Source organism: Athene noctua, chromosome 1 (assembly GCF_965140245.1).
Source record: "Athene noctua chromosome 1, bAthNoc1.hap1.1, whole genome shotgun sequence".
Lineage (NCBI taxonomy): Eukaryota > Metazoa > Chordata > Aves > Strigiformes > Strigidae > Athene > Athene noctua.
Window position 1 is genome coordinate 8,637,818 of NC_134037.1, and position 14,330 is coordinate 8,652,147.

Consider the following 14,330-nt stretch of genomic DNA (forward strand, 5'->3'; position numbering starts at 1 on the left):
AATGGGAAGGAAAAGAGATAAAAAAAAAAAAAAAAAAAAGAGAAATATTTAATCCCCTCCTTGCTGCCAGCTGGCAGAGGTTTCTTTAATTCCTGTGCTCAAACCCAGTAGTCTGGTGGTGTCAGTTGTGCAACACCTGAATAGCTTCATCCTCAAGGTGGCTGTATTTCACGGCTGAGTATTTGTCCTTTCGTGCAAGTACACAGTAGCTATTAACTTCAAGCAGAGTTTCTGATTTGGATGTGCCTCTTCAGCCAGAACAAGACACAAACCAGGAAGTCAGAATTTAGGCTCTGAGGTCCTGACTCAGACTGCCTGATCAAACCTGACAAGTTAGAAATGCCAGGACCACCAGGCTGCCTGCTCAAGGAGAGAGAAAAACTGGGTACCTCTGGAGGGCAGTTTTGATTTTAAATGGACTGAAGTTCATTCTTAGGGTTTTCAGTCCTCCTAAAGCCTACAGTGTCCCCAACCCTAATTTAAGTACCTTCATTAAATGATTAAAGTTAGGTTATATGTGTTCCTAGATCTACATGCCAATGTAGTGCCATTGTTAAGAATGAGTTCAGATATCAAGTAAGATGAATATTTGGTTACTGTGTCTAGTCACTTCTGAAGAAATGTATTTTCATTGTAAATAACAATAATAATAACAGCAGACATCTTTTCATCTGACACATTTCCCAGCCAAGACATCAAAACTTTTTTCCCCAAATAGGCATTTTACAGTTACTTTAATGTAATATCCATTTTTTAAAAAGGCTTTTCAAAGTCCCCTGGAGTGAAAAGTGATTTTTCAATTTATATTAGTATAATCTATTTGGAAAGGTTTGGGTTCTGGCAGAACACGAAGGGTTGGACTTTTAATATTTAAACAAGAGTGCTGCAGATGGAGGGACCTTGTGGTATCTAGGCACCTTTGCATTTGAAGCAAATAAATATTTAGGAAAAAATTCTGATAAAGTAAGCTGAAGAGTAATCAGATGGTAAAGCACTTCCAGATGATAGAATTCAGCATTTGTATTCTGAGTACCCTGCAAAATCTCAGTCTCCCCACTGCAATAAACTGCTAATATCTGGCAATCTATTTTGCAGGAGGATGGCATTTAATTCCAGTTCCTTCAGTGGAAGCTAATTCCTTATTCAAATTAATGTATTTGAGATCTTTTGCAATTGTCTAATAACAATAATTTCCAAAAAGGGTCTTTCAAAACCCTGCCAGAGATTTGGTGTGAGACAAAGCTGCGATGGACTTGAGAAGTCTTGATTTTCCCCATTAAATTATTCTGGGAAGTTTTCTCCCATGTCAGTGAAAATGCAGATTATTCCCTAGGTCATTCAGAAACACTTCACCTGACAAGTCTTTTCTATAAAGATCTCCAGATTTAGCATAATCCCATGCTTATAGAAATTTCATGGAACTTCTTTTTTTATGATTTGAAGTAAGTGTATGGTGGGATTCAGCTCACCTAATTTTAACCATCTGAAGGGTAAATGCATAATATAACCATTCTTTCTCTGGTCCATCATGCCTCTGAAGGGTGAGTTCATCCCCTTCCAATGTAGCTGTTTAGAAAAAGTGCTTCTGGAAGTTCACTCTTGTCTCCTATGATTGTACATTGGGCCCAGTTTAGATTAAATGATGAACGTAAAAGGGCTCAGCTTTGAAGAAATATATCCCATCTTTGGGACGAGTATTCCCATTGAGACTGTATGAACATCCACAAACTGCTACATCATGGACCCTCAGTGGGAGGGCAGGGTCACATTCTGCAGATCTCAGGCCTGATTCTGCAGACCAGACCAGGTACTATCCACTGCAGAAAATGCCCTGGCATGATAGAAATCTATAGAGAAGAGGAGAAAAAATGGCCTGACTCCACAATCCACTCCACAAACATCACCAAACTGTTCCTAGAGACTTGGTCTGCAATCACACTCAAGTTGGACAAAAAATAGTAGAAATGATCCAGCTGAATATTTGGTGACTATCCGGCTCAACTGAGTTTTCAGATTGTCTGCTTGCAAGCATTTTCCCCTGGCAGAACCAGAATATAATTAATGAATGACAAAATTCAACAGGGACAAAATGGAGCCAATTTGTGACATTAGGGGTATAAGGATATTTGAATTTGAAGTGCTAGGGAACAATCAGATGATGCACAACATGGCAAAACAACTTCAAGGTTGGCCCATCCAAACTGCATTCAGTCAGCACGAAACTCCAGAAGGCGGCCAATTTCATTCTAGAAAGATAGCAAAAGGACTAAGGCAAAGAAACAATCTATCAAAGGCTTCACTGATTATTTAACACATCATCTACAGTCTCCAAAGCACTGTTCAAACCCAATGTACAGAGCTGTCTTTGTCCTGCAGAACTTGATCTTCAGGAAGGTGAAGGATGAAGAACAACACCAAGTAGTGAAACATCCATACTTGTAAAGCAGTGTCAGAGTCAGAAGTAAAATGAAGTGCCCTTTCTGTGGGATTGCAAAATCCCAACTTTCGCATCAACTTTGTCTTTGACTTTGGTCTTATCATTTAAGCACTGCATTTTCAATTTGACATTTGCAAAACTCAGCTAACAGAAATCTGTTCCAAGGGGGGACCCTAGATTGCCCTTTGGGGACCAGAATGCAACCAAAATTCTACAGAAAATTGTTTTATTTTCTGTTTGGATTTCTAACTGCTCTGGTTCTGTCTCAATTCTGACTCAACTGCTGCTGACATGTCCTCCTTGTTGAATATTATCTGTGAATTTCACTCCTGTGCTATTCAATTCCACTTCCCAATAATTAATAGAGATGTTAGATGAGACCAGACCTAACACAAATTCTCCAGATACCCTGCAAGATACCTTCCATAAACTTGTTACATTATCATTTATCATGATTCTTCGTTTACAATCTTTCAGCCAGTTTCCAACCCACATGACTGATTTCACATCCAGGCCAATCTGAATTAATTTTTCTATAAGGATTTCCTTATAATCCTGCACAGACCAGGGAATGGGCCAGACTGACCTTACAAACCTTTTATGTCTTTAACCTCTTGATGCTACACGGAAGAGGCATGAGATTGCCCATAAAACTCCAACAGCTCTCTGACTGAATTTCTCCAGCAGCACCACAGCACTCCTTTATGAGGGGAAAATCAATGTAAGGGAGAGAGTGATCTGAGTCGCAGCAGAATATGAATTCTTGAATACATGGCCCTGCACCAAAATCACCATCCCACACCCCAAACTTCTCCTTCAAAAAACAGCATCTGAAATGTTGTCCTTTCTGTCCATTGTATCCTCACTGGAGAGGCTCTAGATCCAGTTCAAATGGTTTAAGGATGCACTCGAGTTTCTTTGAGTTTCATTCTGGGCTGTTCTCTATCCTGGTTACCTTTTATTTAGCTGCTCTAAAGGAAGTGAAAAAATGTCCTACTCTGCCTTATTTTTCCTTGTCATTTTTGCTGCTTCAAAAAGCAATTGGGTTTTCCACACAAGTATCAGAATCATTCCTAAAGGAGCTTTGTTCAGATCTGTTAAGTGGTGACAAATGACCTGTTTTAACCTTCCTCTTAAGGTGAATATTCTGATGAAAAGACCAGTGAATATATGCAATTACAGTATTTATAACACAAATTTCCATTCAAGGATGTCCTCCTCTTCCTCTCACCTCCAAAATCTTATACTAGAGGCAAGAAGGTGGTAAAAGTTGTAAAGATACAAGCTTTATTGTTCTAGGAGAAAGAAATATAACTTTCCTTTAAAATTAAATTATTTTCAAAAGCAAAACATCAGATATTTTATAAGAGCAGGGGAGCTCTTAAGCTTGTCAAGTTTGTGAAATTTTTTTTAAGGTATATACCTAAAACCTAAGACTTGTGTTAATCTTGAGACCCAGGGAAAGAAAGGATTAGAGAGAAATTTGTAAATATTCAGAAATATTCTTGTTTCTTTGCTGGTGTATCAACTTTCTATGCAGTTTACAATGATAAGTCTGTTGTGCATCAAATGGATGACCAGTGTTTTTTATGTGCAGGTGGAAAATCAGTTATGGACAGGAAAATTAGTTAACAAAGAAACACCACTGGTAGAGCATTTATTAACACACCCGAAGAGAAGTGGGTTTGTCATCTGCACCCCAAAGTCTATGTGGTGGAATTTCTTTTGGAGGATGTCTTGTACTTATCTGTGAATAAAACTTCACTCAGTAGGGCACGAGTCAGAACATGAGCAAACTGAAGTGCAGATTTAAGGAGAAAAATGCATGTGAATATTTCAATGTTGCATTCGCTCAGCACTGAATTTGTTAATGTATTTTGTTAATGAATCAAAACCTTCTCTAAGAAACCATCCTGGAAAATGGTTTGGAAAAGAGTGATTTATATTTAAGTCACGGGTCCTGTCAAACAAGAGAATGTGTTGCGTAATGAAGTACTGCTAACAGCATCTTTTTTCTTAATGAACTGCAAATTGGTTTTCAAAATAAACCTGCTTGGAAAACTGGAAATGAGGATCACTTGGCCCATCAATACAGGGCCTTGGTCTTCAGTGAAAAATGGCATTAACAAGAGCCAGAGCACCCTGTTGGGGGATACATTCCTGTCCACAGGGACTGGGCTGTGTCCTCAGCCATGCAGGGGTCCTGCCAGGCAGAGCTTGTGAGGTGACCTCATTTCTCTACAATTTTCAAAAGAGAACAACCGCTCCTTCCCTGAAGTTTGAACATGGGCAAACATTTCCTTTTAAAGTAACTTTTTTTTTTTTTTTTCTCCTTTATTTTCTAATCTAAATTATAATGTGAGAGCAAAGTATTTTTGAAAGAATTTTGAAAGAATACTTTGAAACAACCATTTCAGCACAAAAAATTGAATAATTTTGTTAGGGGCATGTCAAAATGGAACTATGGGAAAATGCCCTTCTCTTTTCTTCCTCCAAGACAAAATTTAGTGCAAAGTAGACATTGTTTCACAGATGATTTTGATTTCAAGAGTACTCTAACTTCTGATAGAAAAAGATTCAGCTGAAATTTTAAGAGCCAGCCTTACATGAAACACCGTTATTGTGTGATTTAGCACAGGTAATACATAGATTAGCACAGAAGCAGCAAAATGTTCTATGGCCACTTCCGAATTGTAGCACCCTTTACAAAGTTGTTTACACACGTGCAAAAATACACCATGTATGTGGTGAGAATAACACCTCCTCATCAGACTGACACCACTTGTGTCAGGCTGGTGGAAACAATTATGTAATGTGTAAGAAAAGCAAGACCCTGTCTTACACAAGGTCAACTTTTCTGTCTTGCTTAGGTACTTCACTTGAGTAAGTCCTATTGGTCCTATAAGTGGTGTTTATGTTCCCTAGACATTGCAGGAGCATACATGTTAGGTGTTTGGGCTTCCCTATGGGGGTATTCAATGTCATCTCCCAGGTCTCTCACTGACCGCACAAGGAGCTTGATCTTTAATCCCAAGGCAGGAGGGCTGCATTGCATTTAAAGTCTCTGCGATGTGCATTGCATTCAAAGGCATGGGACAGGTAGGCAGGACTGCCCTTGGCCTTCCCCGATGCCCTCAGAGCAGACAAGCAGGCTTTAGGGCTTGTGCAATTGGTATTTTAAAAGAAAAATTATTCTGGAAGATGCCGAAACATATGCCGTTATATGTATTTGGGAAATGTTATACACCTGTGTGCCAACTGACTCTTCTATCTTAGTTATAAATCATTATCAGACCAAAATCTTTCTGCAGTATTACTGATAGTGACATGCCAGTCTCACAACCCATGATCTCCCTGGCTGTGGTACCAGTTTGCTAGCGAAAGTGGACTGGAGGAGGGCACATTTGATGTCGAAACACAAAACAAGGGAGACAAGGTGATCTGTCTGACTCACGGCTGTGGGAGGGCTGTCCAACATCTCACAGAGCTGCTCCTGGGCATGCAGAACTGGCATTGTGCGGGAATTACCCACCAACGTGTGAGTGGGGTTAAGGAGAAAAAAAAGTTTCAGCAAAATTTCTGTGCCATACCAGAGATGTCCACCAACAAATTATTCCCAGTTTGCCCTTGAGCCAGTTCCACAGTAATTCTTTTTAGCTGGAAATCCTCTCACTGCCACCAGATCACACTTGCCAGTGTGATTTCCACGCACTTCTCCCAAAGCTCCTGCTCCCAAATGGACTAACCAGTGTCAAAGTGAATCCAGGGTTAGGGCAATGCCATGTGCCACTGCATATGATCATCTCTGCAATTCTGAAATGCTCAGGAGCTCTGTCACTGCTCTCACCCTTTGTAGGATTCTTCACAGCCTTGTTACCAAGAAATTCCTTTACTATCTATTCTCCGCATGAGCATCTTGCACCTTGGTAAGTAGGAAAACAGAGAACAGGACCGATAGAGTGAGAAACGGATGTATAAAAGAATTTGTAGCTTTCCCTTTCTGCCTCCTGTTGTCTTTCCCTCTCTTTTCCATCACACATAGCACCTGCTTTCCCATGTTGTTGAAGACTTTGTTTCATCTGTATTTAAAGCTGCTGTTCGGCTCAAGTGCCAGCCACACACAGCATGTCTCGCTGTTTGCACTAGAGTGTGCACTGGATGTGGGGTCTGCATAAGGGACAAGCTTTCTGTAGTAATGCAAGGTTGTGATTTTAATAACTCAATTCACTCCTCTTGGAAAACAAGTCAGCAGGTTTTTTTCACCATGGCTTCTGTAATAACAACTGTGGAGAGCTCTGCATAAGGGTCTTTTATCTCGTAATGGCTGAAAAGGTTTAATACAGGTTTTGTTCTTAGATTAATGCTTTCAAAATGTCTGGTACAACCTTACCTACATCATTATTTACTAAGAAAGATATGTATGTAATATGCATACCCATATATGCATAAAGGACATTAAATAATTTAAGAACTTTTTTAACATAGTTATTAATCTCATTTTCTCCTTATAAAGGTCCTCCCACTTCTACCACAGAACATATATTTAATCAGTTAATGTTGGTTTAAGGATCTCCCTCTCTGTAAAAGCATCTTTCTCTGGCTGGGAAGATGACAGCACCTCTTTACTAAAGCTTGTCAATTCTCTCACCTTGCTAGCATGGCGGTATCTGAATTTGTCTTAATTCTTGTTACAGATAGCAAGAATACTCATGCATTGTAAATCCAGAGGAAGAAGTTCAGAGCCCTGCAACACCTCACACAGCCAGTACAGCAAGGGGTTCCAAAGACAATTTAGAAAGGCATAGGGATGGCTGAGATTAGAAGATGTTAGGTCAGCATAGAAACACTGCCAAGTGTTAACCAAATATTTAGTAAAGGAAATATATATATATTTTTTTCTGTCCACAGAGAAGGAGCTATTGCAGGAAGATGGAAAAGTGCTACTGGACTTTCTACCTTTGGCAAAGGGTTGACATCCATCTCAGATCCACAGTCATGAGCAGTTGTTACTAACTGAAGGGGTTTGCAATTGCATCTTCCTTTTCTCTCTGCCCAAACAAACTTCCAATTGCTTCTTTATTATTATTCATATCATGGCAAGGTCTCCAGAAGGCCTGGCACTGCATAAAAGGCCATGCGCCTCAGCAAGTGCTGACAAAACTAAAAAGTGGAATAGCTGGGAAGGAAAGGCATGAACCAGCTGACCAAGGTCATCTGAGATGTCAATGGAGAATATTTTCTTTGCTGTCTTTGACATGGCCACTGATCTCAGCTGCTAGATGGGAAGGAAAGAGCCCCACAAACAAGGAACTGGCTGTCTGCAGCTCTGGTGAGGTGAACATGGAATGCACCCCAGGGACTGATGAGGAAAGTTAAGTTCATAACTGAAGAATGGCAATGCAAAAAGAGCATCCTAAACCCCGTCTCTGCTTTGATAGGTTTCTGCTGTCTTTCTCCTGTTTGTTTATGTTGAGATAACTTGTCCTAGTACAGATTAACCTGGTTTCATATCACTGGTGTAGTCAGGGCTCAGAGACTGGCCTTCTTTTTAGGCAAGATGGTTGTCTTAACACTTGGTCTATCAGAGCTAAGAAGAGACCTTTCCTATTTTACTAAGCAGAGGAAGGAGTGGAGGATTTTCATAAAAATGCAAAAAATTTCTTGCCTATGTGGAGCAGGCAGGCTGTCTGATCATGTCCTCAATAGCTGATAGTTGCAGGGACATCTCACAGCGAGGACACAACTAACCTGCCACAGACTCCAGTTTCGCCAGCCCTTCCAGGCAAGAAGGGTGAGGAGCCCTTGCTAGTCCTGATAGACAGTATGGAAACATGGTTGGAAGAGCAAGAGGGTCTTTTTTTTTTTTTTTTTCCTGAATGTTTCCCAGCCTGTGAGCCAGAAGAAGCTACTTGCCTTGAAACATTTTCCACTTGCTTTCATGCTACTGAGCAGCTACTCCGCTCAGCCTGCCCAATCCTGTCGTGATCTGAGAGGCTGAGATGAAAACTATCTCCAGCCTCCAGCTTTTCTCTTCTGATATTTTTCTTATTTTGACTTAGCAACTTTTTCCAGCTGCAGAGCACTTCACAGGATCCTGAGCCACAGGCTTGAGTTGGGATGGGTGGTATCACAAATGGGTACAGAGCCACATTGCCTCCAAGTAAGCATCTGGTCCTTGGAGTCAGAGTAATCTTATACTTGAACCAACTTTACTGAAGGAATAATCAGTTTGTGGATATTATTGATACACAGATGCTTACTCTGATGTAGGTGGGCTCTAGTTTTATATCCTCTCTCTTCCATGGCCAGTGCCTCTGGGTCATCTAAGGAGGGATTAATCTTAGAGCCATGGGAAGGACGTCACAAAAGCAACTGGAGAAAGATTCATTTAAAAGTACAGCTGCTAGTGTAAGAAAAATTGAGAATCTGGCCAGTAGCAATTACAGGTTTTAAGATACTTAGTGAATGCAAGTAACTTTTCTACTTAAGCAATAAAGGATTCGATATCCAGCTGATGTGTTTATCACAAATGTGGTAATAGAGATGTCTGTTTTATTGGCTGCTCTTTAGCCTAGTGTTCATAAATGACTGATACTTAATTAATTGAAGGTGGTATTACAAAAAACAATCTGCTTACAAAGGCTTCTTTTAACCAGGAGTTGTCATATTCGTTCTGATCTCAGAGATGTGAGTTCTAAGTTATTATCTTTTATCGGACAAACTAGCAAATAAACATGAAAAGAAATACTAAAGGTGAAATACCTGGAAAAAAATGCTTTCATGCCTTTTTTTTTTTTCCTTTCCTTTAGGTAAGGACTGTGTTCAGAAATAATTTTCATTCTTTGTAGTGAATTCTTTTATTCTTTTTTCCTGATAAAGACAGCAAATTTGCTGGGGTTATTGGCAAATGAGGGTCAAAATCCTATTTCCTTCCTCCTGATAGTACACAAGTAGTAATCCCCGTGCAATCAATAATTCTGCCTATACCAATATATTAAATGTGCCTCAGACCATACTCTGGCCCTGAGGGAAGGGATACAACATATCCGAGAAGATATACACTGGAGAGTATATATACCAACCAGGAATGGACCTATTCTCATACTGTCTCTGAAGCCATGCCCAGACACTGTCTGGAAGTCTTAATTGACAAAAATGATGCTGGGATTTGTCAGAACTTGCATGTTAACAGTTTGATGACTGATGGTCTGTGCTCAGTGTAGACTTGCCCAGTCTACATGGTTAGGGCACAATCCAGACCCCAAGCACAGGAACATTGGGTTTTTGTCCTGGGCTGGGGAAAGCATGAACAACCTTGCTCCAGGACATATCTCAAAAGTCTTCATCAAGACTTCATACATCCAGCTTTGTTTTCCTGTTCCGCCACAGTCTATCTGCATGACCTTGGGCAAATCACTCTTCTGGCTGGGCTGCAGACTGCAGCGTAGCATAGCAATAACTGCAAACAGGCTAGGCAGTGTCCCCAAAGCAATGGGAACAGCATTTTCCTACAGCCCGGTTCCCCCATCCTTTCAGAAGAGTAAACTAGCCTACAATGACCCCTGTGTTGCCAGCATGGATTTTAAACCCACCTCAGGCATTTAACCCTGCAGTCTGAACTCTGAATGTAAGTGCCATCTCTCTGCTCCTCCTCCGGTGAGGGGAGAGACCAAGACTTCCCAATTTACAGAGGGGCAGTGAAGATAGGTGTATTCAGGGTTATAAGCTAGTTCTAACACTACACCAAGTAATGATTAAACAATCATTACACTTCACAGCCAGATTTTCTTAGAACAAGCCAAGCAGTTTCATTAGATTTTGCACCCCAATACCAGCTGTTTCAAAACCACAGCAATTTGTTTGAAACTTGCTCATAGGGCTCCCACAAAGTTCCTGTGAAAGACCTGTCAAGAGCTCACCCACAGCCAGCCTTCAGCCAGCCTCACCTGAGAGAATTGAACCAATTTTGCCTGCAGCAGAAGATGAGAAGAGGGACAAAGTGAGAGCTACTCACAAGGCGTGAGGGAAAGAAAAAACTACAAGATGTTTATGCAGCTCCCAGATGGAGCCGGAGAGAGTTTTGACCAGCTCAGCATTGTCATTGTGGCTCCCAAACCAGTGCAGGTTGACACTTGACCCATGTCAGCTTCAGACTAAACACATCTGGGACACCTTCAATGGTTTGTAAACTCACTGTATTGTTCTTAGAAGAATCTTATTCAATCTGAGGCCATTATTAAAAGAACAAGACAGAGTAAAATCTACCAGTATTAACCAAACAATATGTCCTTTGAGAAAGTGAAGCAACACAGAGATCCTGGCAGGTCCTTACAGTGCAGGAAAGTTTAGCTGAGAAAGCTCTCAAGGACATGTACCGATGAGTGTGTTGAACACTGGTCCGCACTTAATAAGGGCAGGCAAATCTGGCCTTTTTGTGGCCACAACCACTCCATCATGTCATAACTCAAGTATAAAGAAATAAAAAACCTCATGTCTAGAGCCACAGGGGTTGTTTCCCTTTGCTGAACATCCAGAGACCTTAGTGGTCTCTGAGATATTTCTGGTTAAACACATCTAGACATCCCAAAACAAGCAACACAGGCCTGGGTTTCTACAGCCTTTGCTCAGAGGTGCAGAGAGAGGGAGGTCAGTGGGCAGCCTGGGAACCTGGATGAAACCAAGATTTTGGCCATGGCTTGAGGGAGCACAAGAGGTGTTTGTCCACAATGTCCTAAGCCGTGGTAGATGGGACAAGAGAGATGACAAAGACAATCTAATGAATTAATCTGTACAAAGTAGTAATTCATTCCCAGCAGCTGGAGCCAAAGAGACCAGATGAGGTGAGTCTCTGAGGACATGCCATAACTGAAGGACAGTCCGGGTTCAGGGCTGACTGTGGTTCCACTCAGAGTCTTTACCATACCAGAAGAAGAAAAACTGTGGCAAAGTATATTTCTCTTGCTCAGTAACACTAGGGACTCTATCCACAGAAATGGGTTGTAATTGTTAGTTTTTCTCTGATGTCACAGATTTTGGCAGCTTTACCTCCCTTCACTGAGAATTGGGTAGAAAGCTGCCTGCTCTGTCCAACTCTAAACCTGGATATTTAAGGGCATTTATTCCTTCATCTGGAAGATAGTACACAGCAACTACTTGGGGGACTGGAGGTGCTGGACTGGTATTTGGCATTGCTCAGAGTCAGACATTAGTGCTTTGGGAAAACCTTTCTCTGTGTGAATTATCTACCAAGCACTTTTATTCCAATAAATCCACTCCACTTTATTATTTCCTTTGCTTTTATCTTTGAAAAACGAGGAGATGTAGGTACTCTCCTAGTAAAAAAGCACATTGTAGGTGACCCCATCCTAGTTTTCCCAAAATCAGTTAGGGTTTCTCCATACAAGAAAATTAATCTAGATTGAGAGAGTAAAATGACTATTTCTATATAAAGCTGGTTTATAATGATGTTAGTCTAGATTATCGGTGTTCTCTACTGAACTAGCTTAATCTTGACTTTAAAAATAAGCAAAATGGAAAGAAAACAATTCTGCAACAGCAGGATTGTCTTCACAGCAAACTAAAAGATAATTTTTTTTTTGCCAGCTATTTAATCCAGAATAGCTCATGTTTCTGAGCACTCCTTGTGCTCAGGAGTTTCCAGCAGCAGCAAGGACACCTTTTCATTTCCACACACTCAACTCAAAAAGCCACAACTCTTCACAAAACAATTACTGTAACATCTGGAGCAATGAGAACCACATCCCAACTGTCTCACCTGGCCCTTTTACTGAAGCAAAAAGACCAATAAAATCAATATATTCCTCTGTTTCAATTTTGGGGGCAGGGACGGGCTTTACTTTTTTTCCTGGTAAATGAACAGAAAGGAACAAATGATAACTTCAGGATCTGGCCAGTACTTGCAAGAGCATTACCTCCTTCATCCCCGAGGATCTCTTTGGAAAAAAAAAAAAAAAAAAAAAAAAAAAAAAAGGGACAGGTAATTCTGAAGTGCCTCTCTGGTTTGCAAGAAGGACCATATCCTCTTCTCTATGACTTGAGCCATGCGTAACTAGTGTGCTAGGGACTTTGTTACACTGTTAAATAAAACCTGCCTCTGACACGATGCCTGGGGGAGCATGGAAATATACTGTAATTCACAGAAACTTCTTTCAGCAGCCACCTGCAAACTTTGGATCTTATTTACTCATGACAGGTTAGTCCTGGTGAACTGGATTACTCCAGACGACAGGGGACACAGATAGGTGCTTGCGTGCCAGGGTAATATTCCTGAGATCATTTGTGATGAATTGTTTATTCTTTTTATTGGAAGAACTGAAACTTCTTTCACCTTTTACCTTGTTTCGCCTTTGCTGGAAGCCTCTAGCTGATGGGATCCGTCCCAAAACTCCAGCCCATCCATCAGCGGCAGAGTTAATTATTTTCACACCGAGAGAAAAAATTCCACCTCCCTTCCCCTTTTTTGCATGCAGGTAAAGAAAAAGAAAGCAGGACACCTGAAATCGCTTCTGGCCCAAACCTTCTGCTGCTCCTAAGGCACTCGCAGAGGCAGGGAGATAAAGGAGCTCACTGTGCATTTGAGGAAAGCCTTTTCTGGCCATATTAAAGATAAATTATCCCGCCACAGCAGTGGGGGTGGAAAAGGTGATAGTGAAAACACATCTCTCAACACCCCCACCACCCCCCGACCTCCTGTCCCTTTTCCCCCAATGTATTAACCCTTCAAGGCATTGCAAGGTCTCACGGTCCCAAGGCTGTTCTGCGCTCCCTGCTTCTCCTGTTCGTTACCGTACAATCCCCCCACCCTCCCTTCTCGTACAGAACAATAGCAAGGCACCGGTTTCAGCTGCGTCCCGAGGAAAGCCCAGATCACACACATTTAGATGTAGAGAGATAGATTATATTTCTCTTTGCTGTTTAGGACAAGAAATGAAGTGCTGCCTCTTTAATTGGCAAAAGCATGCAGTAAGAGCATACCTTTAATTTAGTGTTGGGATAGCTCACTTGCACCCTGGCTGTTGTCTTATTGGAGAGGGCAGCCTGCCTCAGATCCTCTAGCACTGAAATAATATCATCCAGCACGCATTTCTTATCCTGATTTCTCAACACACACAGATGGGAAAAAGTATAATTATAGCCTTTGTAGTTCACCTTCATTTCCAGCACGGCTCGGTGGATCTGCAGGATCACATCAGCCTGATGCAAAATATTGCCTCCGGGTTTGGAGAGGAGAATCACCCTGCCATACCTCCCCGGGGTGTGCAAGTCCGAATACAGCTGGCTTTTAGATTGATCGAGGGAGAAAAGGCTGCTGGCTAAGCTCCTCTCGATCTTGGCCAGGCTGTGGCTGGGGGCTACCAGGCTCTCCAGGTCAGTGTCAGGCTGGAAGCGGTTGAGCAGGCTGAAGCCGAAGATGATGGTCAGGACTGCGGGCACAGTGAGGAAAAACACCGGATGCCTGCTCACGAATAAGCCCAGCTTGTAGAAAAACGACTGGAGCCCTCTGTGTATCACCTGCCGCAGCATCCTCCACCAGATCCAGCCTGCAGATGCTCCTGGCCGTCTTAGAAAGCACATGTGACATGTGTAGCTCCTTACCCCTTCCTGCCAGTTTCCCTTTCTCTCTCCCTCTCTCTCTACTACTCCTTTAAAAGACTGCAGCAAGTTGCAGCAAGACAGCCAAATATTGATCAATGGGGTGTGTGTGTGTGCGCGCGTGTGTGTGTGTGTCGGGGGTGGAAGGGACCGGGCAGAGGAGGGAGGAGGGGGGGGTCCTTGCTTTTTTCCTTCCTCTTTCTCTTTTTTTTTTTTTTTTTTTTTCCTTCTCTCCTCCCTCCCCCCCAGCCAACTAGCATCGCCCCCGCCCGGGTGCCCC

At 41.8% G+C, this 14,330-nt stretch overlaps 1 protein-coding gene across 2 annotated transcripts in view; it reads right to left on the reverse strand.

Annotated features, from left to right (window-relative positions):
- Positions 1 to 14,066, reverse strand: part of PTCHD4 (patched domain containing 4) — an 86,573-nt gene extending 72,507 nt beyond the window's left edge. The window contains exon 1 of one of the 2 annotated variants that reach the window (XM_074921797.1): positions 13,607 to 14,066. In XM_074921797.1, the coding sequence (XP_074777898.1) occupies positions 13,607 to 14,032 (426 nt within the window). In that variant the 5' untranslated portion in view covers positions 14,033 to 14,066. Of the gene's footprint in view, positions 1 to 13,432 lie in introns of both variants that reach the window. The other variant, XM_074921789.1, reaches the window with a different exon arrangement.
- Between the last annotated feature and the right edge of the window lie 264 nt (positions 14,067 to 14,330).